The 24,400-nt window shown below is 40.4% G+C and overlaps 1 protein-coding gene across 2 annotated transcripts in view; it reads left to right on the top strand.

Moving 5' to 3' along the window:
* TCERG1L (transcription elongation regulator 1 like) overlaps positions 1 to 24,400 on the top strand; it is a 163,530-nt gene that overhangs the window by 126,795 nt on the left and 12,335 nt on the right. The window contains exons 8-10 of one of the 2 annotated variants that reach the window (XM_053388858.1): positions 8,995 to 9,149; positions 19,680 to 19,746; positions 23,838 to 23,967. In XM_053388858.1, the coding sequence (XP_053244833.1) occupies positions 8,995 to 9,149; positions 19,680 to 19,746; positions 23,838 to 23,967 (352 nt within the window). Of the gene's footprint in view, positions 1 to 8,994; positions 9,150 to 19,676; positions 19,747 to 23,837; positions 23,968 to 24,400 lie in introns of both variants that reach the window. The other variant, XM_053388857.1, reaches the window with a different exon arrangement.

The raw sequence follows: 24,400 nt of genomic DNA on the forward strand, positions 1-24,400 counted from the left end.
TAAGGAGGGGTCATGTCTTAAGATGTATGCCTGATTTAATTAGCTTTCACATATGCTAATAACAGAAGCTTATCTGTGGGTCCACAACAACTCTTACTACACACTTGTTTCCCCTCTTAATCACACATTAGTCCGACAATTTCCCGGTTCTAACATTCCAACCTTAATTCAGAACTCTGATTCATAACAATACTGTAAAAAACACACCGTAATATCACAAAGGAATAACATTAATCATGGCAGAATACCCAATAGAACCATAGAGACTCAATCTGATAATAATAATAATAATAATAATAATAATAATAATAATAATAATAATCTGACACTCAACATCAAGCTGATTCCACCTGATAATCTATCACAGAATCACACTGAAACATGGAGCAATCCTTTAAGGAGCGTCTTATTAATCCATACCTATTTAGATAGAAAATCAAAATGTTTATGAAATATTACTATACCCAGTAAAAACCTGGAATTGATTCCCAACCCTCTCCACTCGTAGGTTGGCTCCATGCTTCTGTGGTTGATGTGACATTACCAGGCATAGGCTGGGATGTCATTTGGAAACAAGAGCAGGAATTCTGAGAGGGACTCCAGGTTGTATAGCTTAAAGCAGATTAAAGGTGAGTTTCTGATTGCTTCTGTGAAGCCTGCCCCACCCATATTTGCTCCCCTTAGCAGTGCAGCTAGCACAGTTGCAAAGCTAAGCAGGGTCCGGTTTGGTTCCAAATTGGATGGGGAACCATGTTTTGAGATTTCTGCATTTCAGGGGATTGGACTAGATGATACTTAGGGTCACTTCCATCTCTACAATTCTATGATTTATGGCATACTGCAAGGCCATGGAATAGTCATAGCAACTAATGCATCATATTCACAATTCACATACAGGCAAAATACCTAAAGGAAAATGATGTTTGCTTTCTCCTAGGTAGATTAAAAGAACATAAATAGGTCATTTGCTTAGAGGAATGTGTGTGCCATTATGAAGATATTTAGACTGGATGTGTGAATTAGTTTAATAAGCAACATATTTCCTTTTTCCTTGTTCTCAGTGGTTCAAAATCTGGATCTCTGCATCCTACATGGTAGTTTTAAACCTCATAATACACCTCAGTTCCTTTTTATTAATCCATAGTGTATTGAAATCCTGTTTAATAGAGTCAAACTGTTCATAGCTTGATGTCACAATTTATTTCTATATACCAGAATTTTTTGTCCTCTCAGGAATGCCTGGAGGGCTAAAAGTTTGTCACACTTGCTCTATAGCCTTGTGAGGTGCATATGGGTATATGGGTATGAATGGATGGGCAGGCAGATGGGGGACACACACACACATATATAGAGGGAGGAAATGTAAACAGCAGAGCTAAAATACTGTGAAATGCAAAGGTACAGTCTGTAACAGTCTATCTATTATCTATTATCTATCTGTAACAATTTATCTATCTATCAATCTCTCTATCTATCTTAATTGCTATATCTATGTATATCTCTCAAATGAGACTCATGCTTCATGCATTTGATGAAGTGGACTCTAGTCCACAAAGTTTTATACCACAATAAAGGTATTACAACTTTTCCCTATACACATTTAAGTGGAAGTCCCGCAGCAGTTAATGGGATGTAATCCTAAGTAAGTCCTAATAAGATCACACCCTTAGTTCTTAAAATGCCACTAGGGTCTTCTTTGTGTTTACAGTGAATTGGTTGGCTAATGGTTATGTACTTTGCTCCTGAAATAGATGGCCTTGGAAGGAAATAGTCTTCCCTGTGTAAGGGATTTTTAATTAGAGGCTGGATGGCCACCTTTCAGGAGTTCCTGCATCAGCAGGGTTCTGTACTAGACTAGAACATAATAAGATCAATCCAGTTTTGCAGTGGCCAACCAGATATTTATGGGACGCCTGCAAGCAGGATATTGGTACAATCACACTGCTTGTGTTCCCCAGATGCCAAGTGCAACAGTACTCTCATTCCCTGTGATTCACAGCAACTGCAATATCATTCCAAGTGTGACTGCTCTATAAATTTGTTGTGTTAGGCATTATAACAGCGACAATTTTATTTTTAAATGCTTAAAATTCCAACATGGAATTTGCCTTTCTTCTTCTCCCTCTCCTCCTCCTCCTCCTCCACCTCCTTCTCCTCTGTGACACACTAGCTCAAATTTTTATCAAGCTATCTATCATGATCTCAATATTTCTTTCCTGATCAGTCACTGCCACTTTGGTATATGTGGTTGGGATGTTTTTTACCCCCTTGTACATCACTTTATAATTGCCTACATTGAACCTCATTTGTCATTTTAATTCTGCTTTATCCCATTTGGAGATATTCTTTGGGAGCTCCTTGCAATTTTTTTCATACCCTGAATAATGGTGTCATCAGCAAACTTGACCTCTTACTGCTCACCCCAAACTTCATATCATTTATAAACAAGTTTAAGAATGCAAGTTCCAAAACAGACCCTTGGGAGACCCCCCTCCACTTAGATCCTTTCAAATGAGAGGCTATTGTTTTGGTTCTTTCCAACTCTATGATTCAATTATTGCTGATATGTCTTGTTCCCTCCAGACAATACTTATTTTCCTCAGCATTGATGCTGTTTAACTAGCATTTGATTCAGTCACAAGCACTACCATGTGATCCAGGTGTTCCTTCTTTCCTAGGGTTGCCATATTTCAAAAAGTTTGCAAAAAACGCAATTTTTCAATTGACTTCCCTAAGATCCAGGACAAAGTGCTGCCTTTCAGAAATTCCCCCCAGATGCCAATTCCGCCTTTGAATGTTTGGGAAAATCTGGATGTATGGCAGCTCTATACTTCCCAGAGACAATCCCTGTAGTTTTTGTTTGTCCCCCCTGAAAATCACAGTCCTTTTTGGGGGCGAGGCTTGTTGGAATGCCTTATTTAAAATAGAGCTTTGAATTATTTAGGGTTCAGCTGCTGCTCCAGGGTCTTTATAGTTAAAGCTGCAACCATACATTGGTTAGGGAGTAACTACACATGTGTAGAATAATCAGCACAGTGTTAATCACTGAGGAGACAATAGATGTTCATCTCTAGCAGATATGAACTTTTAAGTGTTGATAACATTGCATATTAAAACAAAACAAAAAAAATCAGACATAGGTTTACCTCAAAGACCACTTGCCCTCTTGGCTTTTAAATCAATGGAGGACATTTTGCTGCTGCAAAATGAATGAAGAATGTGTGATACAGAAGGTGATAATCCAAGCTAAACTCAAGCTATAAACCAGGAGTTTTGGTTTTCTTAACTATCTTAACTATCGAGGAAGGAGCCTTGTGGCATCTTGAAGACTATTAACTGTGGTGTCCATTTTTGTGGACTAAACCCCACTTTCTCAGATGAAGATGATTAAAAAAAACAGAAGTTTGTCACATTAATTAGTGCTTTTAGAACTATTTTCTGAAGTTTATACCTTTGCAGTGTGATCCTAAACATGTCAGTCCTACACCCACTGAACACAATGGTACTTGAATCTGATTGAGTGTGCTTAGTATTGTAGCCTTAGTTTTCAGAAGATTTTATATATAAAATCCTTCTATCGCCACCTTTTTTAATTAGTGTCCTGTGAGTGAAACAAATTACCATACTTTTGCATTTGGATAATTGAAACCTTTATTATGCCAAATAGGGACAAGCGGTGTGCGATTCTGGGAGATGAGACCGATAATGGTTAAATTAAATGTCAAATTGGGTTAGAAGTGAGAAAGTGAAGGCTTTTCTAGAGGGAGCTGCCATTTGGATCCATTTCTAAGCACCTCTCCAGAGGGGCTTCCTGGGTTTTTCAGTTAGATGTGGAAAAGGACCGTTTCTATTTTAGCTATTACCTTGCTTTTATTAAATAAATACCTCGACTTCAGCCAGCCCAGTGGTAACGGTCCACACAATGAATGTGTGTTTTTGGTGGTAATCAATTCTCTTTTCATCCATGGTACTGGAAACACAGACCAGAGAAGTGGAATTTAGAAACAGAGGAGAGAATGAATTGTGGAATGATCAAAATTTCCAGGACAGGGAAATGATCAAGAATTTTATTGGCAAAAAGGCTTCAGAAGATTTTACTCCTGTGCATCTCTTAACATCCCACTACTCAAAAGACTGAGGGTTTCCCTCTTTAGTTTAGAATTAGCTCTCAGAACTCAATGTGTTGGCTCCAAGGCAACATTGTAATGTATATTACAATGGATATTACATTGAGCTCACTGACAGTGAATAGATAAATGCCTGCCGTCTTCTACTTTCATGTGTATTCCTCCATTGCAAAAGCAAAATAGTAACGCAGAATGTGCAAAATCGTCACCCTTGAAGATGGCTAAGTTTGCTATCATGCTTGATAGGAGATACTGCTGCTCTCCCTTCCCAAAGAATTAGCTCATCGGCTTCCTATTCAAGTAGCTCGAGAAAGTTTTATTTCTTCTTTCCCATACTGCACATGTGATGTCACATCATCGGGAGGAAGCCGGGTGCAGAGCCAAGTGCTGCATGGCTTCAATGGCCAGTGGCCTTCCTCTCTTGCACTTGGCCTCCTTCCATGGCAGGAGGAGGAGGAGGAGCCAGCCATTGAAACTGTGCTGTGCTCTGCTTCCTTTGCCCCCTTGACATTGGGGAGGGGAGCGCCCCTTCCCAAAAGATATGGGGGGCAAAGTAGTTTGGGCCCCATGAGTTGGCACCTCTGAGCACAGTGTTGCCCCGGGGCAGGCAAAAAGAAATGGCCATGAGATCAATTAGTCAAGTGATCTCACAAAGTCAATATAGATAGAAATACAAGAATAAATGTAAATACCACAGTACAAACACAATAATAAATCTTAAAACAAAGCTAGGAAGTCATGCACGGGTGGAAGGAAGTCTTTGAGTCACGAAGGGGGAAAGCATGGAATAATTAAGTAAAAACTAAATGTGGATTTACAATGTAATAGAAAATGGAATGTATAAATATGAGAAATATGAAATTCTATGTAAATAATACATGCACTGAAACATCAAAAAATGGATCAAGAAAAGAAAGAAAAGAAAAGAAATGGCCATGATGAAAATGGGAAGTGGGACATGATGACAGGGATGGTAGGCAGGTAGTGGCACATTCCCATTGTGCCTCAGGTGGCAAAACAGGATGGGCCACCCTTGGTGAGAATCTTCTTGCCTCATCATTCTGCAGGAGTTGGGGGGGCCTCTTCCCTCTTTCTGTTTTAGTGGATGCAGATCGGGGGTAAAATTTGGCTTGGCTTGGAAATGAATTAGACCGTTTCCTGATAGCTTGGAACATGGCTCAGCTTATTTCCAATGCCCTCCACCACCCACCCTTATCTCTAACTGTTCGGAAATTGTATCTTATTTGGGACACTTATCTACAGCTCTGAATATTTATTAGCTTTTATTTTATGTATTTAGTTCATATCCTTATATTCCTTCTAAGGGGCTGCTAGGGTAGCTCACCATAAAATACAATGAACAATACAAGCCAAGCAATAAAATCAGCATAATAAGTACAGTTGCAAGCCTTCCCACCGCCGCAGCAAAATAGAAAGCCCAGCTATTTCTTGTATTCATAGATCTGATAGGCTGTGCCACTTCATAGTTCTAGGGATAGGTGAATCAATCTATTTCAAGCACTTTTGCCTCTGTTCACCCATAAGTACATCAGTACCCCCATTTCTGCACTAATCTGTGCATTTAGAAAAGAATAATCTGCACCAATAAAATCATATTTATTTAAGTCCTACTTTAAAATGCATACTTTCCCCTACAAAATATGCATTTCTAAATATATTTTCTCTTTAAAGCTGCATTCTTACATGTATCTTGATTTAGTCCCTGTGGAATACCCTCCCATCAGATGTCAAGGAAATAAACAACTACCTGACTTTTAGAAGACATCTAAAGGCAGCCCTGTTTAGGGAAGTTTTTAATATTTGATAATATTAATAATTATTGTATTTTTAGTATTTTACTGGAAGCCGCCCAGAGTGGCTGGGGAAACCCAGCCAGACAGGCGGGGTATAAATAATAAAGTTTATTATTATTATTATTATTATTATTATTATTATTATTATTATTATTATTTTTATTATTATTTTTATTTTTATTTTTATTTTTATTTTTATTTTTTGAAGTCAAGAATTGCACCTGAACATTCTGGAAGTGCAAAAGCCATTAGTCCATTTGTGAGGTGTGGATCAGCTCAGTTCTTGCTGAAATTTGCCAATATTTAGTTCCTCAAGCATTCTTTTGAGTTTCTCCAGTTTTAGCCCTTTGCTTTGAGCTGAACGAACAGCTTATGTTGAGATGGTTTGGAAGATCTGTGATCAGGATCCCCTGCGGTTATTTGTTCATTCAAAGCAGTTTGTGAGGCTTGCTCATTTGTCTGAGGCTGCCATTTTCCTTTGTCCAAAACTGTCCCATTGGTTGTGAAGAGACTGGCAGGATGCTGTGCCAGCCCCACTCAAGGTTAATAGCAGCTCTATGGTTTCGATTAGCTATAGGGCATGGGAGGAAAGGCTTACAAATTCTTAACTGGTATATGAGAACATCCATAGAAAGCCATATGCAGAGGTCTCTGCCCTTGATTGTTACTGACACTAAAAATACGAGTGTTTATGCATTCATTGGTGGCACTCAATATTATTCTTCATATAATCCAGATATTTATTTTACTGAGACAGTACGTTTAGTCTTATGTTAAATCAATTAAGTACTGATTTATCCTCCTGTTCTCACATCACATGCTGGCTCCTTAATGTGCATGCTTCCATGGCCATGATATTTATAGTACTTTAGCTTTCTGCTCCTTAAGCTTTCTATCAACTTCAGTGTGATCTACTGTGAGCTAAAAACCTGGTCAATGATGTGCTTACAGTTTCTGAGCTGATTAACAGGGTTGGTAGTGGAATTAAGAACCACGCTTCCGAAACATGCACAAAAACAATCATAAAATTTCCCTTGAACATTACTACAAAAATCACAGGAAAAAATGTTTATCCAATTCATAGTTCAACAAGAACAATAATTTTAAACTAAGTCTTTTCTTCTTTAATCTGGAGATGAAAAAATCCTTTATCACAGATAACGTTTGAAAATTGCCCAGTAGATTTCTTTCCAAAGTCATTAGGTATTACCAATAAATTCAGTAACATTTTGCTGTAATTTAATTACTCCTAATTTATTATGTGAAAACTAATTCCATCTTCCTACTGCTTAATCTTTATTAATCTTTCATTTATATGCAAGCTTTCATTCTGAAATCTAGCTTCCTTCCTCCATCTGACACCTACCATACAGATAAGAGCTTAAGGGTTTTTTGTGCCCCTGTGGCACTTATATTCATACTCTGAAGTTCAAATTTTAGAAATCTGCTTTAATCCCAAAATTAACTTTATCTAAATTCTGCTGGTTTTCTATTAGATTTTAGATGCATTTCAGTTGTTAGTAAAATGAATCTAGTGATGCCTACCCTTATAATCCCTTATTAATGTTTGTACAATGTATATTTGGTTATTGTTCATTCCACCCCCATCCACCCCTGGCATGGATTGATAAATATAGCTGGTAGATTAATTATATACGGCATACATCATGCAAAACAGCTGGAGACTCCTTTGTCCCACCAGCCTGCATCAATTTAGAAATGAACCATGGCCTTAAAAAAAACAGTATTTCTTTCTTTACCATATTGTGTTGCAGTAGTAACCTATTATTATGGCAATTACAATTACTAGTTGTGAAAATGTGCTGATAATTGTAAGTGATGATTTATTAACATATACCAGGGTCATGAAACAATGAAATTTCTTCCAACAGCCCTGCTGGGGAGCCAGCTTTTGCAAAGTTTACATCCTATTATTGCATGCCATGCTTGTATAAAAATACATTATTGGGTGTATGGATATTTTTTTAAGGGCCAAACTATACATGACAAATCCATGACAGATCTTCTAAAATGTAGTCATGGTGGGCAGATTGCCTATTAGTTCAATGGTGGTGGCAGCGGTGTTCAGCTTTTGCCACCGTGAACTATTACCAAGGGACGCAGGTGGTGCTGTGGGTAAAACCTCAGCGCCTAGGGCTTGCTGATCGCATGGTCGGCGGTTCGAATCCCCACGGCGGGGTGAGCTCCCGTCTTTCGGTCCCAGCTCCTGCCCACCTAGCAGTTCGAAAGCACCCCTAAAGTGCAAGTAGATAAATAGGTACCGCTTTCTAGCAAGAAGGTAAACGGCGTTTCCGTGTGCTGCGCTGGTGCTGGCTCGCCAGAGCAGCTTCGTCACGCTGGCCATGTGACCCGGAAGTGTCTCCGGACAGCGCTGGCCCCCGGCCTCTTAAGTGAGATGGGCGTACAACCCTAGAGTCGGACACGACTGGCCCATACGGGCAGGGGTACCTTTACCTTTACCTTACCATTACCATGACCAAATTTGTCCTCCCCAAGATGCTCTCTTTCCCATGCAGGAGGAAATTGCATTTATCATTCTTAGGATAGCAGCAACTCTGGGGAGGTGACATTTATTTGGAAATTGGCCAAGGAGTAAGGGTTAAATAGCCCTCACCATGGCACTGATGTGAACAAGTTAGCGGCCTCCAACAGCTTCACATGAATGTGGAACTATGGATGGAATATGCATTCACTTATGGAAAATACCAAAGTCCTATTCTGTTCAGCACCTTGCTGGCCCCAACTGTACATACTGGCCCAACCCTTCCATTGTGTCCATATTGCCCAAATGTGCTCCCCTCCACACATTGGCTCTGTGTGCAATCATTATTCCAAATTGCAAGGAGAATCTACACAGCCTGGCCAAATAATGGGAATGCAATGCAGCAGGTGGGGTCACCATGCATAGACCTACTTTCTTTAGAACCATGGCTGGGAACACCAGCATAGGACTGGAATTAGCACTGCAAGAAATATCTTTCTTCCCACACTGTATTTGAGATTCTCTAAGCCTAGTTTGTTGATTGAAATAGGTGTATAGTCTGGACTGGAGATGACCGAGTCTTCTTCTTCAACCCTACAATGCAGTTGTCAGTATGGGAGAAGCCTGTGGATCTAAAGAATCGTGGTGATATTAACAGAATCATTGAAGACCCACCTCATAAACGCAAACTGGAAACTTCAGCAAGTAACTAATGCTGTGATTATTTTCATCTATTTAAATTTAAAAGATGTCTATTTAGATCTGAGATGATGGCCATGAAATATGCAAAGTTGAATGTCAAATGATCGTAACTTGAATGTTGATCTTGTGTTAGTTCAGCATCTGATCTTTGAATGATCTCTTCATCAGTTCCGATTTACACTAAAAGGTCTAATATTCAAATTGCTGGTTATTACTGGAGTACCCCAAATGGCTTGGGACCAGGTTAAATGAAGAATTGCCTCCTCCTATGTGGACCTTCTTATCAGTTATGATAATCTATGGAGACCTTACTACCACCAAGAGAAGGGTGGTTGAAGGAAACTTGAGATAGAGCCTCTTTGGTGGCAGTGCCCCACTTGTGAAACTTTGTGTCAAGAGAGGTTAGAATGGCATTCATGATTTCTAGCTAGGTAGTTAAGACAGTTTAATTCCTCTAAGCTTTTAATGTATTTTCATTGTACCCGATATCACTCCTCTATATTATATATACGGTAATTCTGGATTTTAAAAATCAATGTTTATTTTATTAAAATATTTATTTCTGTAAAATCCTTTGTGGACCAAAAGGCAACATAGAAATGTTTCAATAGATAAATTATGTTAAGATGGGCACCCACCTGTTGTGATCAGGGAGCCAAGAATTCTTTATGTCAACCTATTTTTAAAACCTGCCCCTAAACATGTTTAAATGGAAGCAGGGCTGGTGGGTTTCACTTCTGCCAAAATGCAATTAGACTTGGGATGTTAGCTCAAATCTGCCTTCTTTTGTCTTCCATGCAGTTATATTTCATTTGTTCTTATCAGAAATGCCCCAGCGTAGCTTGTTTTATCCAAATGTTTTATTGACTATGCTGCCCAGGGGAGCTGTCCTGTAATAAATGATTATTTAACCCAGCTGTAGGAAACAAATCTCAAAGATTCATCTCGCTGGAATGATGGAAGATTTGGCAGAAATGTAGGTACTTCCGTCCAAAACATGGTATTGTTAGTCAATCTTCAGACACCGGAGACTTCTTAAAGACATCCTTGGCACTAAGAAAGAATTATTGCTGCTGAGCTCAGATATATTTTAAATTGTATGTGTTCTATATATGTATGTGTCTGTGTGTGTATTGATGCAATATTTTAAAAGTCTAGTACTGGTGGGCAAATCAGCAGCGCTCGCTCATCTTTTGCTAGGAAGGAAACACCTTCGAGCATACATATTTTCCTTGTTGCACTTATGCAACCAAGATGCAACTTTCTTTTAGAGCTTATTCCAGGATGACCAAGCAGCCTGCACAACTTGTCAGTCACCAAGTCAATCACAGCCCGTGTGTGAGCTGCAAGTCCCAGGCAGGCAGAAAATCCTATGGATGCGTAGGAAGTTTCCTCATAGTGATCCATCTGAACTGACTGGTAGCAGCACTTTGGGGTTTCAGACAGGGATTTTGCCCAAAGTCCCCTGGGGATCTTCTGGTTGCAAGGCATGTATTCTGCTATACTACCATGATTATGTATTAAATTTCTATACAACCATATTAGGTGTGTCCAATTGTGGATCGAGGGCCCGACCCCCGCTATGTGAAATAAACACACAAGGACATGTGATATAAGTTTAATGGGCAAGAAAAGGCCACAACTTTATTGATTACAGCAGTGAAAAGGTATTGGCTTAGGCATTGGATGACTATAGGAGGTGGGTTTATTCAACAGTAGGTGGAGCCTGTTGATGCTAATCCAACTATAGGCTCACCCCTGATGTCACCGAGGGTCGTGCCATGGCCTCCCGCCAAGCAGGCATCGGACGGAATACACGACCGCCAGATTCCTTTAACGGAATAACCCACGGTAGATAGCATAGGCGATGGCCACACCTAGCCCTTGACACACATGAATCCAATGCCTAACCTACCCACCAATACCACAAAAGTTGTGACGATTGCTACGAGGTAGGCGAAAAAACCAAAAGCCTAATGCCAAATGGAAAAATTCCTACCAGGCCCCCCAGACAACCGGGGCGACCAACCTAAGGTCCATAGCAAGGCCAAAACACCTAGACCCTGAGCTAAATGGGAGTGGAGGGTGGGTGACTCGCTGCGGGCCGACGACGACTGAGGAGGAGGTAGAGCTGAAGCCGCAGCATTAAGCTGCTAAACACGCCCCCCCCCGGAGACACCTGGTTGGCTGCCTCTGGTGGGCGTGGGCGCCAGCCAGGTGAGGAGGGGCGGGGGCTAAGGCCCCCAGCCAGGGGCGGAGCTCGGGCTCCCGCCCACAACCACTCCCCTCTCTTCCAGGGAGGAGAGTCTTTGTCATGCGATCTTTGATGCGTGGGTCCTTTTGGACCCGGAAGGAGGCAGAACTGGGGCGGAACAGAGGTGGGGCGAGGTAGAATGGGGCAAGGCATGCTTATACGTGTTCTGCCGATGCAAGCGGGAGCCAGGAACGGAACTCCCATGCGAAATGGTTGCCGCCTGTACCGTCCTTCATCCATGGAGCTCAGGGCAGTTTACAATATAAGCACAGAAATGCACATTGTAATAACAAACAACTACAATGCTACCCCACAGTTTAAAAGGCCATAGATTTAATTAGCCAAAGACTACTAATGAGCTAAAGCTTTCCCCAAAGACACTATTTATAGATCAGAAAAAGAAAAGTCATTTTATATTACGTTCTTATATATCTGTTTCCCGTTTTTATTATTTCTTATGATGATTGATATGAAATCACTCATATTAATCCCACACAGAGATGCTATGACAAATGAGGTCACTTATGTGCAGCTATGCTGGCTTAAGTGGGGTATACCCACAGTGACATTAGAACAATATATTTCAATCCCCTTTTGAACATTAATTGAAATCATGAAAATATGTCCTTTCTGAAGGGCATTTAAAACAGTAATAACTGGGATTGATACTGTTTCTAGTATGAATATTTTATCGAAGTCAAGGTATGAAATAACCATAAGTAACTTTATTGTAGATATATAGAATATTTAATGTAACAGCAATGCTCGTGCAAAATCTCTGATCATTTATGTTTCAACAGTTGTTTCAAGAACAAAGTTCTTAATTTGTTGTGTCTGATGATGACATAAGTGGTGGACTCAAATTGTTGCTTATTACTAGTTATGCTCATAATGAAATTCAATATAGTAGCAGAGTTCTGTCAAACATGGGCTTCTCCATTTTCTTCAACATCGTCATAAAAAATATCCCCACTGCACCACCCTCAGAGAATGCAAACTCCCCGCCCCCCAAAAAAACCCACATTCAAGATAACCTTTATGGAGCTGTTTGTGTGCACTGTAGCTAGGCTTACCGTGTCAGAAAACCAAACATTCTGGCAACAGGTTGGGTGCAAAGCATATTAGACATAAAGCCTTGGCATGGAATTGCCAAGGGGACCACATTCTAGCAGGGAGGGCACTGACAAGAGCCCAGGACCTGCTCCAGTGAGAGCTGACAATGGGGCTTGGAGTTAAGATCTTGGGGCTTGGTGCTGGTCATGGATGGAAGCAAGAGATGAAGATCAACTGGGAATTGATGGTTCAGAGCAGAACCAAGTGGGTCCAGAACTGAAGGTGTATGTATAGCAATATATAAATAAATAAGCATAGTTGGTGGGGGGAAAGAAATGGCTCTGTCCTATGTTTTTCTTGAAATAAAGCAGGGGGATATAACCAGGCCATTTTCCCATGGCAACTGCAGCTAAAGTTCTTATTAGTACATTCATAACAAAGATAAGGTCAGAAAAATGGTCAGTGCACAAGATAAACGGCCCAAATAAACTACATTTTAAGTGTCCCATTGAACTGAATTGTGGTGTTATTACAACTTTAATTAGACTGCCGTGGTGGACAAAAGTGAGACTAACCATAGTTATCAGAACATTATAGGTTAATAGCATCTCTTCCTGCATGAAATAAAATGTGCTTGAAATGAATGCATGAATGAAAATAATTAAAAAGATTGCACATTTGTGTAACAATTTATGCTCACTGATATTCATGAAGGTGTCATAAGCTCATTTCATGGGTGTGCATTATGCTTTTCAATGCAATGCATCTCACATTCTGTTCCTTCTAAAAAGAAGGGTTAAGGATCAGAAATGAAACGCAAGACCTCTGCCTGAGATCCTGAAGAACTGCTGCTAGTCAAAACAGACAATACTGGGGAAGGTGGGGGGAAAGTCCACTTTAGACTTGTCTTCCTGCTTGCTTATGTGCTACTCATTCATAGTATTGTAGTGTTGGATGGGGCCATGTAAGCCATCTAGTTCAACCCTCTGATTCAGGAGATTCAGAGCTAGAGATCCCTAGGCCCTGCTAGATCCTCTAATTCCCCTCAAGAATTCCCCAATTCCCAATAATCCAATCCAATCCAAATAACTTTATTGTACTAGCCATTGGCCATGACAAATCTGAATCAACAACAAATACAAGCAAAAGGGGTGTCACACCACAAATGATGGTCTTACAGTTCACTGCTATATTGTCCAGGGTCTTCTTTCTGATCTTTTTGGCCGCCAAAACAAAAAGATCGACTTTTATGAGTCTTAATTCCTGATAATAAGATTACTCTTAAGTGGCATCCAGTGGAAACACTCAACTTCCTGGTCTACCTGATGGTTCACCTTCATTGGCTAAGGAGTGGTGACCTCATACTAGCATAACCTTCTATAATTGACTTTTCAAAGTCTTGCCTTTGCTGGTCCATCTCAGATTTTGCTTGGTTCATATCTCTAGGGTTAGGCGGACACCCTTTCCCAATCATGATGGATTTTGATTGTCCCTCCCCCTTTAAGAGGCAGGCCTAGGAGGTGCCTAGCAGGCCTAGGAGGTGCCTAATACTTTTTACCTATTGGTTGAATAGGGACAACAGGAGTGGTTTCTCCAGAATTGGGAAGCCTACTGACCATGCAGCCACAGCCATGGGGAACTTTGTGAAATGGGCTTAAACAAAAGCTCTTTTGAATTCTGTGTAGTTTTTGCACTAGATGTTTTCCAAACTGGACACGGTTAGAAAGCATATGAGGTTACCACTTTGCTTATGTTAAGCAGAACATGTGCATGTTCTGTGAATTCCATGATGGGGGGAAAGGTATAAGTGTAAGAAAGTAAGTTATCTGGCTAAGCAATCTTGTCTTTTGTTGCAGGGTTTTCCTTGTAAATTGTTGACTCTGTCTCTATTATAAGAAGCCACCTTTTTAAAGAAATGCTGTGTCTAATCAGGCATCAGTATTTCACCCACGTTTTAGGAAAGAGGCTTCTTGAGATTGCTTGCTTACATGCTTTTCTGAAAAGGCTCCACTTTTTTGGAACTCTCTGTCCAAGGCTGCCTATATATCCCTGACAGAATTAAAGATAGACAGGTGGCAGCTGTTGAGAAAGAGCCTTTGCTAACAGATTAAAAAGCTGATTGGGCTTGGGCTGAGTGATTTGTTCCTGGGAATTTAACAGCAGAAACAAGTAGAAATGGTATAATAATGCCATTGATAGAATACGGGGTAGGGAGGAATCAGTGTGCTGAGGCAATTATCCTCATGGTCAAATTGACCTTTTACCTTAACACCACATCTGAAGCATTTTTACTTGGATGTTGAAGTGCAATTGATGCCAAATGTGCTGAACACTTGACCACATCTGCACTATACATTGAAAGCACTATGATATCACTGTAACAGCCATAGTCTCCATCAAAGCATATGTGCCAGTTCCTAGGGGCTGACACAGTTTCACCCCCTTATTGTTTTTGAAGAGACCTGGCTCCCTCAATGTTCAGAGGGTGTTCAGCAACACCCCCTGGCTTCCCCAAGATGATGCAAACATGACATCAGGATGTTGCATGATGTCACATGCATGACATCAGGATGGCGCATTGGGCCCCCTCAATCAACTGGAGAAGATGGTACCTCTCCCTCTAAGCATCCTGGGAACTATAGCTTTCTAAGGGTGTCAAGAGTTGTTAGGAGACCCCTATTCCATTCACAGAGCTACAATTCCCAGAATTCCCTGGGAAGAGGGCTCGGTTGTTCAATCATTCATGTAATTGTAGCTCTGTGCAGGGAACAGGAGTCTCCTAACATCTCTCAGCAGCCTTAGCAAACTATAGGTGCCAAGATTCTTTGTGGGAAGCCATGACTGTTTACAGTTGTAGAATACTGGTTTAAACGTATATTTCAGATGGAGCTCCCATTCACTCATTGGGGCTCACACAGGAGAACTCCCCAGTGAATTGTGCTCTGGAGAGAGCTAGAAACTTAGGAATTAATGAAATGGTTTTCCTCTTGTACAAATTCTCATTCAGCATCCCTAGAACTCAGCTGTTAAAACAGGATCTGGGGTTAAAGTGGACTTGTATCCTAACCTAAAGTTTCAGATGCTTTTCATTTCCCTTTGTCATTCTTCTTTATCAGTTTCACTTTTATGTGAGCTCAGTAGAATCTAATAGTTTGATCTGGCACCAAGTCAGCTTCAGCATTAATAAACACATTTATGGCCAATTTAACAATACAGTCTTGCCCTTTTCGGGAATAGACCTTGCGTTTGGTTTTGAATAAAGTATAGAGCTGACCCTTGTGTATATTTCTTGTATTGCTGTTAGTCATTGTGTTTCCCAGCTCTGTTTACTTCCAGAAAGTGGATGGTTTTGGTGCCTTTTTTGAAACTGCTTGCTTTCCATGTGCTCTTTATCCAAGCTATCTATTCTCACACAGAGACAAATAACTTTAAAGTCTATCCCTGCGTCGATTTTTCTAGTCAGCTCAGAGAGGCCTATGGGTTGATAAAAGGTTTTAGAGATGTTCCATCTCAGATGCCTGCTAACTTGTGACAGCTTAACTCAGATATGTCTTCCTAGCAGGTTCTTCTATGGCTTAAAATCACTTAAAGAACTCGTGTCTTCTTTAAGAGAAAGATAATACTTTGTTTGCACTACTGATTCCTAATGGTTACATATATACTCTTTTGATAAGCAGCAAGTATAGTATTACATATTTTATTACAGGTTAGGTCTATTTTTGCTTCAAGAAGGTTAAAAGTCCATCAGCAGAATGCTTAGACAAATTTGTAGAAGATAAGGCTATCAATGGTTACTTGTTATGATGGCTGCACATAACCTCTGGTATCAGATGCTCTAAGCCTCTCAATGCCAGTTGCTAAGGATTGCAAGTGGGAGAAGGCTATTGCACTCATGTCTAGCATATGGGCTTCCCATAGACACCTGGCTAGCCACTGTGAGAACAGAATGCTGGCTTTTTGGTCATGCATTCAACCGGACTACCTATACAGTATGGGACATGCTGGGTGGCTGTGGGAAGGGTATGCAGCTGCTCCCTTAAACATGCTGGTCCAGTTCAGAGAGGGAGAGGAGTATCATCAGAACTAGAATGATCTCTGTTAGAAGGCTGCAGGGATTAATTTTACCTAGTTTTTCAGCTACTGGGAAATTGCTGCTAAAATAATCCCAGGCAGATGTCTCCAGATAACATCAGTGAAGTGTGCACTCTTAAGGAGTGTCCATGGTTCCACACCTGGGCCACATTCAGTCTCTTGCATGCAAGGACCTCCCTCAACAGAACAGGTTACATGTTAACTTATTATTGGTATTGTGAGCACCAGCCAGTGAAGCTGTGCAGGTGGGGACCCTGTTGTTCTCCTGGCTTCACAATATTGTGGGTCGTTGGCAGTTGCCGAGAAGGACAGGTGGGAGGAGAGTCACAGGGTGCTCACAGGGTGTGCCATAAGCAGGAGCATCAGATTGATGCTGCCTTTCACAGTGCCAAGTTGCCCACACTTCCCCCCTCCAAGTGACCCACCCATATGCTGTTTCACCAGTCCCTACTGGGTACTAATAGTACCCATCTTTACTGTGCATTTATGTGTGCTTGTTATACAGCATTCATATCTGATTCCTCACAAATTATTATGTTGTCAAGCAGAGTGGATATAACTGCAGCCAGCCCAACCTCCCCTCCCCTGTTCAGGCTGTTCCCAGGTGGGTATTTATGATGGAGTTGGTGCTACTCATGCATGTCAGATTTTTGCCGCACCCACATGAAAATGCCAGCCTGTATTTCTTTTCTCATTCAATCAGGTTTTCCCCTTTCCAGGGAAAATTCAATAAACAAAACTCTCTCCCCAAAAATCATTTTGCCAGTGTCCTGTTTGCAATACCCGAATGACCCATTTGTGATGTTACAGTTCCATCTGGAAGCACCCTTGGTCTTCAGCCATTGCAGTATTATAGCAAATTGTCCTGGGGTAGTAAGAAATGTAATTTTGTTCAGTTTGGTTTTATGTGGGCATGTGTGTTCCTTGATTCATTTCTTTAGCAGCCTGCTTCGAAAAATTGATATACGATGTGACCAAGACTCTGAACTAAAATAGAACAATTCACTACCTATTTTCTGACAGAAGGGGTTGAACCTGTAAGAGTGAGTTTAGCATAGCACAGAATACAGCATTAAGGGCAAAATGACTGAAATAAAGTGTGAGCATAGACCTTAAAGTCACATTTCCTGACTCTGATTTAATAGATCACATGTGTAGCAGCTGGGGCTGAGGGTAAAAAACAAACAAACTTGGAGTCCTGCCAGCCAGCTGAATATTCCACCCAAACAGCTGATTGCCAGTATTTCAATGTTTAAAGGAGGCTTGTGTGTATGTGTGGACTTGACTGCTAGATCAGGTCAGGGAATTATTGCAGTCTAAGCAGGAATAGTCATATGGAAGCCTGTTTTCTTGCCTATAAAAGAGATTACTAAGAGGTGATATGATAGCAATCTTCAAATACTTGAATGGCTGCCATGTAGATGATGGTGCAAATTCATCATTTATTTAAAAGCATTTCTGAAATATTTTGTATTTAGAAATCTCTAAGCGGTGTACAGAAATGCAGCATGAAAAGAGGGAAGCATTACCATAAAGACAGAGATGCAACCTAAAAACTAGTATCATAAAACCAGGTAAAAATGGGAATTCAGTAAAACAGGGTCCAATATTATAGCTCAGGAAAAACTTAGGCAAAAAGATGTCTCCTCAAGATGAGAGAAGTAACTGTTGGCTGATGCTTCATGTTTGACAGGGGGAAGGCCATTCTATAATGCAGGGGCAATGTTGGAAAACACCCATTTTTGAGTCACCACCCTGTGGTATTGTATAGGGTGTGGTGCCACGAATAAAAATTCACCATAAGTGTTCTAAACTCTATTCAGGGACAGACAGTATTTCAGCTAACCTGGTCCCAAGTTGCTCCAGGCTTTAGAGTAACAAGACCTTGAACATGGCCTGATATTGAACCAGCACAGTTGGAATATGCGATGCCTGGGTGTTTCACTCAACAACCTGACCAACAACCTTTTCTGCTGCTCCAGAGAGCTGAAAACATTTGGGTTCAGAGTTGCAAGAAATTGGACTTTATGTTGAAACAATGAAGAAGAACTTCCTGGTGGTACTGTCTGTTGGATGGTAGAACTGTCTGCCTCTAAAGATGGTAGGCTATTATTTGTTAGAGGTTTTTAAGAAGCAGCTGGAGTGTCCACCTTTTAGGGACAGCATCACAATGTAATCCATGTGTCCACAAAGGGTAGATGACCTTTGAGGGCCCTTACGCCTATAGATACAGTCCCTAGTTGGATTGGGGAGAACACTTTTAAAGTTCTCTTAGACACTTAATTGTAATAACTCCATGACTTCCTCTCTCATCATAGACCAGCCTCATATTTAAATATTCAAAATGGAGGGCAAATAGGAGTATTTCACCCTTCCTCTAAATAAAAGTGTTGTGCTGCTTATCAGAAATCATGTTGACTTTAGAAGACACACTAGAAATTGCAAGCCACACTGAACTGAGCTGGAGTTTGTCTCCAGTTCATTTTTATTCAGAGTGTGGTGCTCTATATGCAGAAAAGATAAAGTGCTTCAGAATTGCAGAAATAGATAATGGGATCATAAACATCACACTTCTTCTGAAAAACAGCCACATCCCATTGTAATTTGTTAGACAATATCTATGCCAAAACAGGAATCGATCATTTCTTTGTTCTATCCTCTAAATTTGAGAGACAGTAATGTCTGCATGTTTTTGATTGCAATACAGTGTGTCAAGTTTAATGACAGAGAAGCTTTATAGTTCCCCTATATTTGAGTAAGAATACCACCGATACTTCTGGCAGAAAGGAGCTTCTATCAAATTTTTCAACTTGTCAGCAATAAAATGAACATATTTTTCTTTTTATTTATTATCCAAATGTGAAATGACAACCTTTCATTTTAAAAAAGTAGTATTAAATAAAATGTGTGAAGATCAAAACAAGAAATTGCCATATGTTGTTGTTCTAAAATCATTCTAAATCTATCAGGAACTCTAGTGTTCTAAGGTAACTCCAAACTGCCAGATAAATGGGCACATCTTTAGAAACTGAATAGACTTTAGGAAAAGCTAAAGCTAAACAATTATTAGCTGATTAATCTAATGTAAAGTTTGTAATTTGTCTAACTCCTTTTTTTTTTTTTACTTTTAGCAGATAAAAGTGATGGCTCTTATGCAGAAGATTTAAATGATGATCACAGTACTAAAACAAAGAGAAATAAGTAAGTAATATTTTTTCTGACATGAGATCCATGAAGTAACCTTTGCTGAAGATGCCAAAATGGACTTTGACTATATGAAGAATTTCAATTCCTTATTTTAAATTTAAATTATTTTAATTAAATTAAACCCAACCATAGCAGAGGTGTTTATCTGCATGGATTAAGGGAAGAATTCAACAGTTTTACTCAGAGTAGAGCTGTTGAAATTATTAGAGCTAACTTGGTCATGTTCATTAATTTCAGTGGGCTTACTCTGCAAAGAACTTAACTGAAAGCCATCCTAAACTTTCCTCTGCAGCTTAGTTTGTAAACTGTGCCCACAGAATATCTGACGAGTAAAAATTTTAATGGGCTTTTATATTTTATTTGTTTGCTTATTAAATTTTTATGCCACCCTTCATCCAAGACAGTTTACAATATAAAAGCAATTTGTTGAAACAGTATCCTGGCCAAATCAGGAATAGAACTTGTTATTTGGGGGTAATATATTTTTGAGAAAAATAATAGCTGTATGAATCATACTACATTTTGGTATACAGTAGTACCTTGGGTTACATACGCTTCAGGTTACAGACTCCGCTAACCCAGAAATAGTAATATTTATTCATATCCCGCCCTCCCTGGCCAAAGCCGGACTCAGAGCGGCTAACATCATATAAATAAGACGATATACATAATACAAGCGATCAATGAATTAAGATACATCCCACAATTCATTCAGCCAATTAAAATTAAAACTGGACAAGTGGCAATCTTCACGTTAAAACTGGAAGTGGTTAATACACTCCAAGACGAACTGTTTCCACTGATATTTTAAGGACCTATGAGCAGGCTGGGAACCTCCTTCGTGCTTGTTCTTATACGAAGAGAAATGAGTCAGGCTGAACCCTGACCAAAGGTCTGGTGGAACAGCTCTGTCTTGCAGGCCCTGCGGAAAGATGTCAAATCTCACAGGGCCCTAGTCTCTTAATAATAAACCTTTATTTGTATCCCACCCTCCCCGACCAAAACTGGGTTCAGGGCGGCTAACATCAAATATATAACATTGGTATAAAATCAAACAATAATTAAATTACCTCCTAAAAACAAGCCAGGATCAAATTAAAATATAATTTGATGGTTTTCCACAGGATTGGGGTTGGGAACAGTAATGCTCATCATTATTTGCGTCATTTTTAATTAACTGTACTAAAAAAGAGGCAGCCAGAGAGCATCTTTGTTAATGAAGTAGCTTTCTGGGTTTCCACCCATTTCTCTGGAAATAAAAATTATTTTTGGTTACCAGAAATTGGACTGGAAGCTTTATAGATCATATTACAGAATAGGATAATTTCGGGAGAATGAGAATGGCTAATATAATATCGAAGTCACTATTATATGAAGAGTGACAATTTGATGCCTTTGGAGCTACTAACATCATGCAATATCCATTTTAGTATAATTTAAGAGTGAATTTGTATAATGCAATTATTGATGGCAAGGAAAATAATGTTAGGACTCATATTGCTTTACTGGGTAATGGAATTTATTAGCTGAAAGATTTTAACATTTCCCATTTCGGCTGAACCATTTAGAACCTTTCGAGAATAAAATCATGCTTATGTCCAATGGCTAAAAGTTTCTAATCAGGTGCAAATGTAGTTAGTTGACTTCAGCTTGGTTTTGTCAGAGAGAATAATCTCTTTTCTGAAAGTTTCTACAACAGATATTACTGGAACTACAATATATTTAAACCACTGATTGTGTAGCAAAAATGCCAGAATAATGTTAACCCATGTCCCTTATAGTTTTGTTCCCCATGCTAGAGACTAAGATGCAGAATAGGTAAAGGTAAGGTAAAGGACCCCTGGACAGTTAAGTCCAGTTGAATTCGACTATGAGGTGCAGCGCTCATCTCCACTTTTAGGGTGAGGGAGCCGGCATTTGTCCATAGACAGGTTTTCCAGGTTATGTGGCCTGCATGACTAAACCACTTCTGGCACACGGAACACTGTGATGGAAACCAGAGCACACGGAAACATGGTTTACCTTCCCACCACAGCAGTACCTATTTATCTACTTGCACTGGCGTGCTTTCAAACTGCTAGGTTGGCAGGAGCTGGAACAAAGCAACGGGAGCTCACCCCATCGTGTGGATTTGAACTGCTGACCTTATGATCAGCAAGCCCAAGAGGCTCGGTGGTTTAGACCACAGCGCCACCTGCGTCAGGTGAATAATGTATCTCTTGAGCATGTGAGCATCTCCATTTATTTCACTGGAGGAACTTCTGTAGGGGCTTCTTCAGTGCTGAGATGGCAGAGTTCCAATCTGCCCAAGGAACTAGCCATTATAATTTACATAGCACACATATAATAAAACTAACAACCATTTTAGTCACCCTGCAAACAAATCTTGCACATTGCAGATGGCATGAAATACAATGGGTTGCCCGTTGTCTCTGGTTAGCACTGAACAAGCCAGGTCCTGTTAGTCCTTTTGTTAATTTACTGCTGTGTAGGAAGTGACAGGTAGAAAGTATTTTAGAAGGGAAAGTTAGAGGTTCTTGCTTGTAATGGCTTGGTGGGAATATATAGGCAAGCAATTAATAAGTGAGTTAAAACACTGTTTCCTGTTTCCTTTCCTGACTAAGCTTAAAGTAAGCACAGTGGGTAATAGAGGAAACTGTTTGTAAAAAGAGATATTTATCACTTCACTGACTATAAAGCCCTAACACATCTAAGTAGGAAATGTATAAATTGTAAATATCTTGAGAAGATGCATCATTCAAAAGGGGCTCAGAATAAGACATCTTTGCATGGTGAGTTCCCACCCACCCCAGTGGAAATAATGACACATGACACAATCATTAAGGTTAATGGGCTAAATAAGGCCACAAATTTATTGGTTACTGGTGATGAGCGGTATTTGCTTAGGCATTGGTCCTAACAGACTATATCCGACTTCAGCCCGTCTGCTTGAAGTCCGGGAAGGGTTAACCACCAGTAGGGGGAGTCCTGCTGATGCACATCAACTAGGAACTCCCTCGGGGTGACCGCTAGGGGGCGTGCCTTAGGCCCTCACCTCCCCAGGCTTCGGACAGGGCCACGCCCCCCAGAATCCTTTATCAGACTACTCTTCAATATGTGGGACAGGTGATGGCGCTACCTCCCCTCTTCCATCTACAGAACAATACCTATGCCTAACTGCCAATACCAAGAAAGTTGTGATGATTTGCTACGAGGTAGGTGAAAACCAAGTGGCTGGTGCCAATTTTCCAAGTGGAAAAATTCCTACCAGGCCCCTCACCGGCGACCAACCAAGGTCCATAGCAAGGTCAAGGAACAAAAACCTTATAGGACAGTAGGGTGGGGAAAGCAGGAACAGCTGACTGGCAGCAAAGGGGGAGATCCCCGGCCTCGTCCTGCCTTAAGTAGGGCAGGCCACGCCCCCTGAGCCAGCCGATTGACTGACCAGGGGATGACATGGCTGGGAATCCCCCCAATTGCGCAGGTGCTGGGCTCCAGCCGCCGCGCCCGTGTTGGGGCCGTGAAGCCCTCAACCTCACCTCCTCCGTGGGGTGGAAGTGGCTTTCCCACAAATCAAAATCTGGTGCCACATCACTTCAGAGCTTTCCCCCAGTCTAGAAGTTGAGAACACACTCTATCCTAAATGGAGCAAGGTAGGAGTTTTTCTCCAGATAAAGCTGAACATCCAAGTAAGGACTATCCCCCAGTAAAACAGTCTTAACAGTGTGCCAATCTGAACTCTCAGCTCCAATAAAGGCATCCTTTATGGAGCCTCTCTCAGCCTTGTGCCCTCAAGATGTTTTGAACTATAACTTCACTCAGCCCCTTCCAGCATGGTTGATGAGAACTGTAGCTCAAAATATTTGGAGGGCACCAGGTTGGGAAAGTCTGTTTCTAATGCCTCTAAAGAATGAGGTTAAGAGCACGCTAGCTGCATATCTTTAAACTTAGACAAAAATAAGTTAATACAAAAACACTCTGTGCAACAAGTTGCTGCTTTTATTTTTCTAGTTCCTGCTGAGTTTTTAAAGATAATTGAGCGTTAAAAATTTATTCCATCCTGCATATTACTTGCATTATTTAAGACTGGAAGATCCTGAGAACGCTGGGCTAGACAAGGTCGAAGAGAAAAATGTGAAAGCCTCTGAAGATCAGATTATACTTCCATTGGAAGAACGTATTACCCATTTCAGAGATATGCTTCTGGAAAGAGGGGTAAGAAATAAGCTTGGACTGGCTTGATGCCAGCAGATTATGAGAACACGATATAAACTCAAGATTTGTAACAGTATGTTGCAACCATCTCATGATTCCTACCGCTTCTATGAATGCTTTTTAATATTGCTTTCCTATCAACATTTATCACTGTTGAATGATGTTACGTTGCTTCCATTTGTTGTACAAAAGGCTAGGTGATGTAAAGGACACGATATAAATGTAATCTGTGCCCAGAGAGCTTATAATCTTTCTTATTGCCTGATTTTAGGCATATTCTCTGTCTTTGAATAACAGTTCAGGTACCCAATGGAAACATGTTTAATTACATTCCATTACACACAAAACAGTCTCTGATTTAGACTTGATCTAACTAATTCCACATCCCATGTTTGACATGTTTCTAATGATATGATTCTAAGATTCAGGTAGG

This window comes from Podarcis raffonei, chromosome 5 (genome assembly GCF_027172205.1).
Source record: "Podarcis raffonei isolate rPodRaf1 chromosome 5, rPodRaf1.pri, whole genome shotgun sequence".
NCBI classification, from domain to species: domain Eukaryota; kingdom Metazoa; phylum Chordata; class Lepidosauria; order Squamata; family Lacertidae; genus Podarcis; species Podarcis raffonei.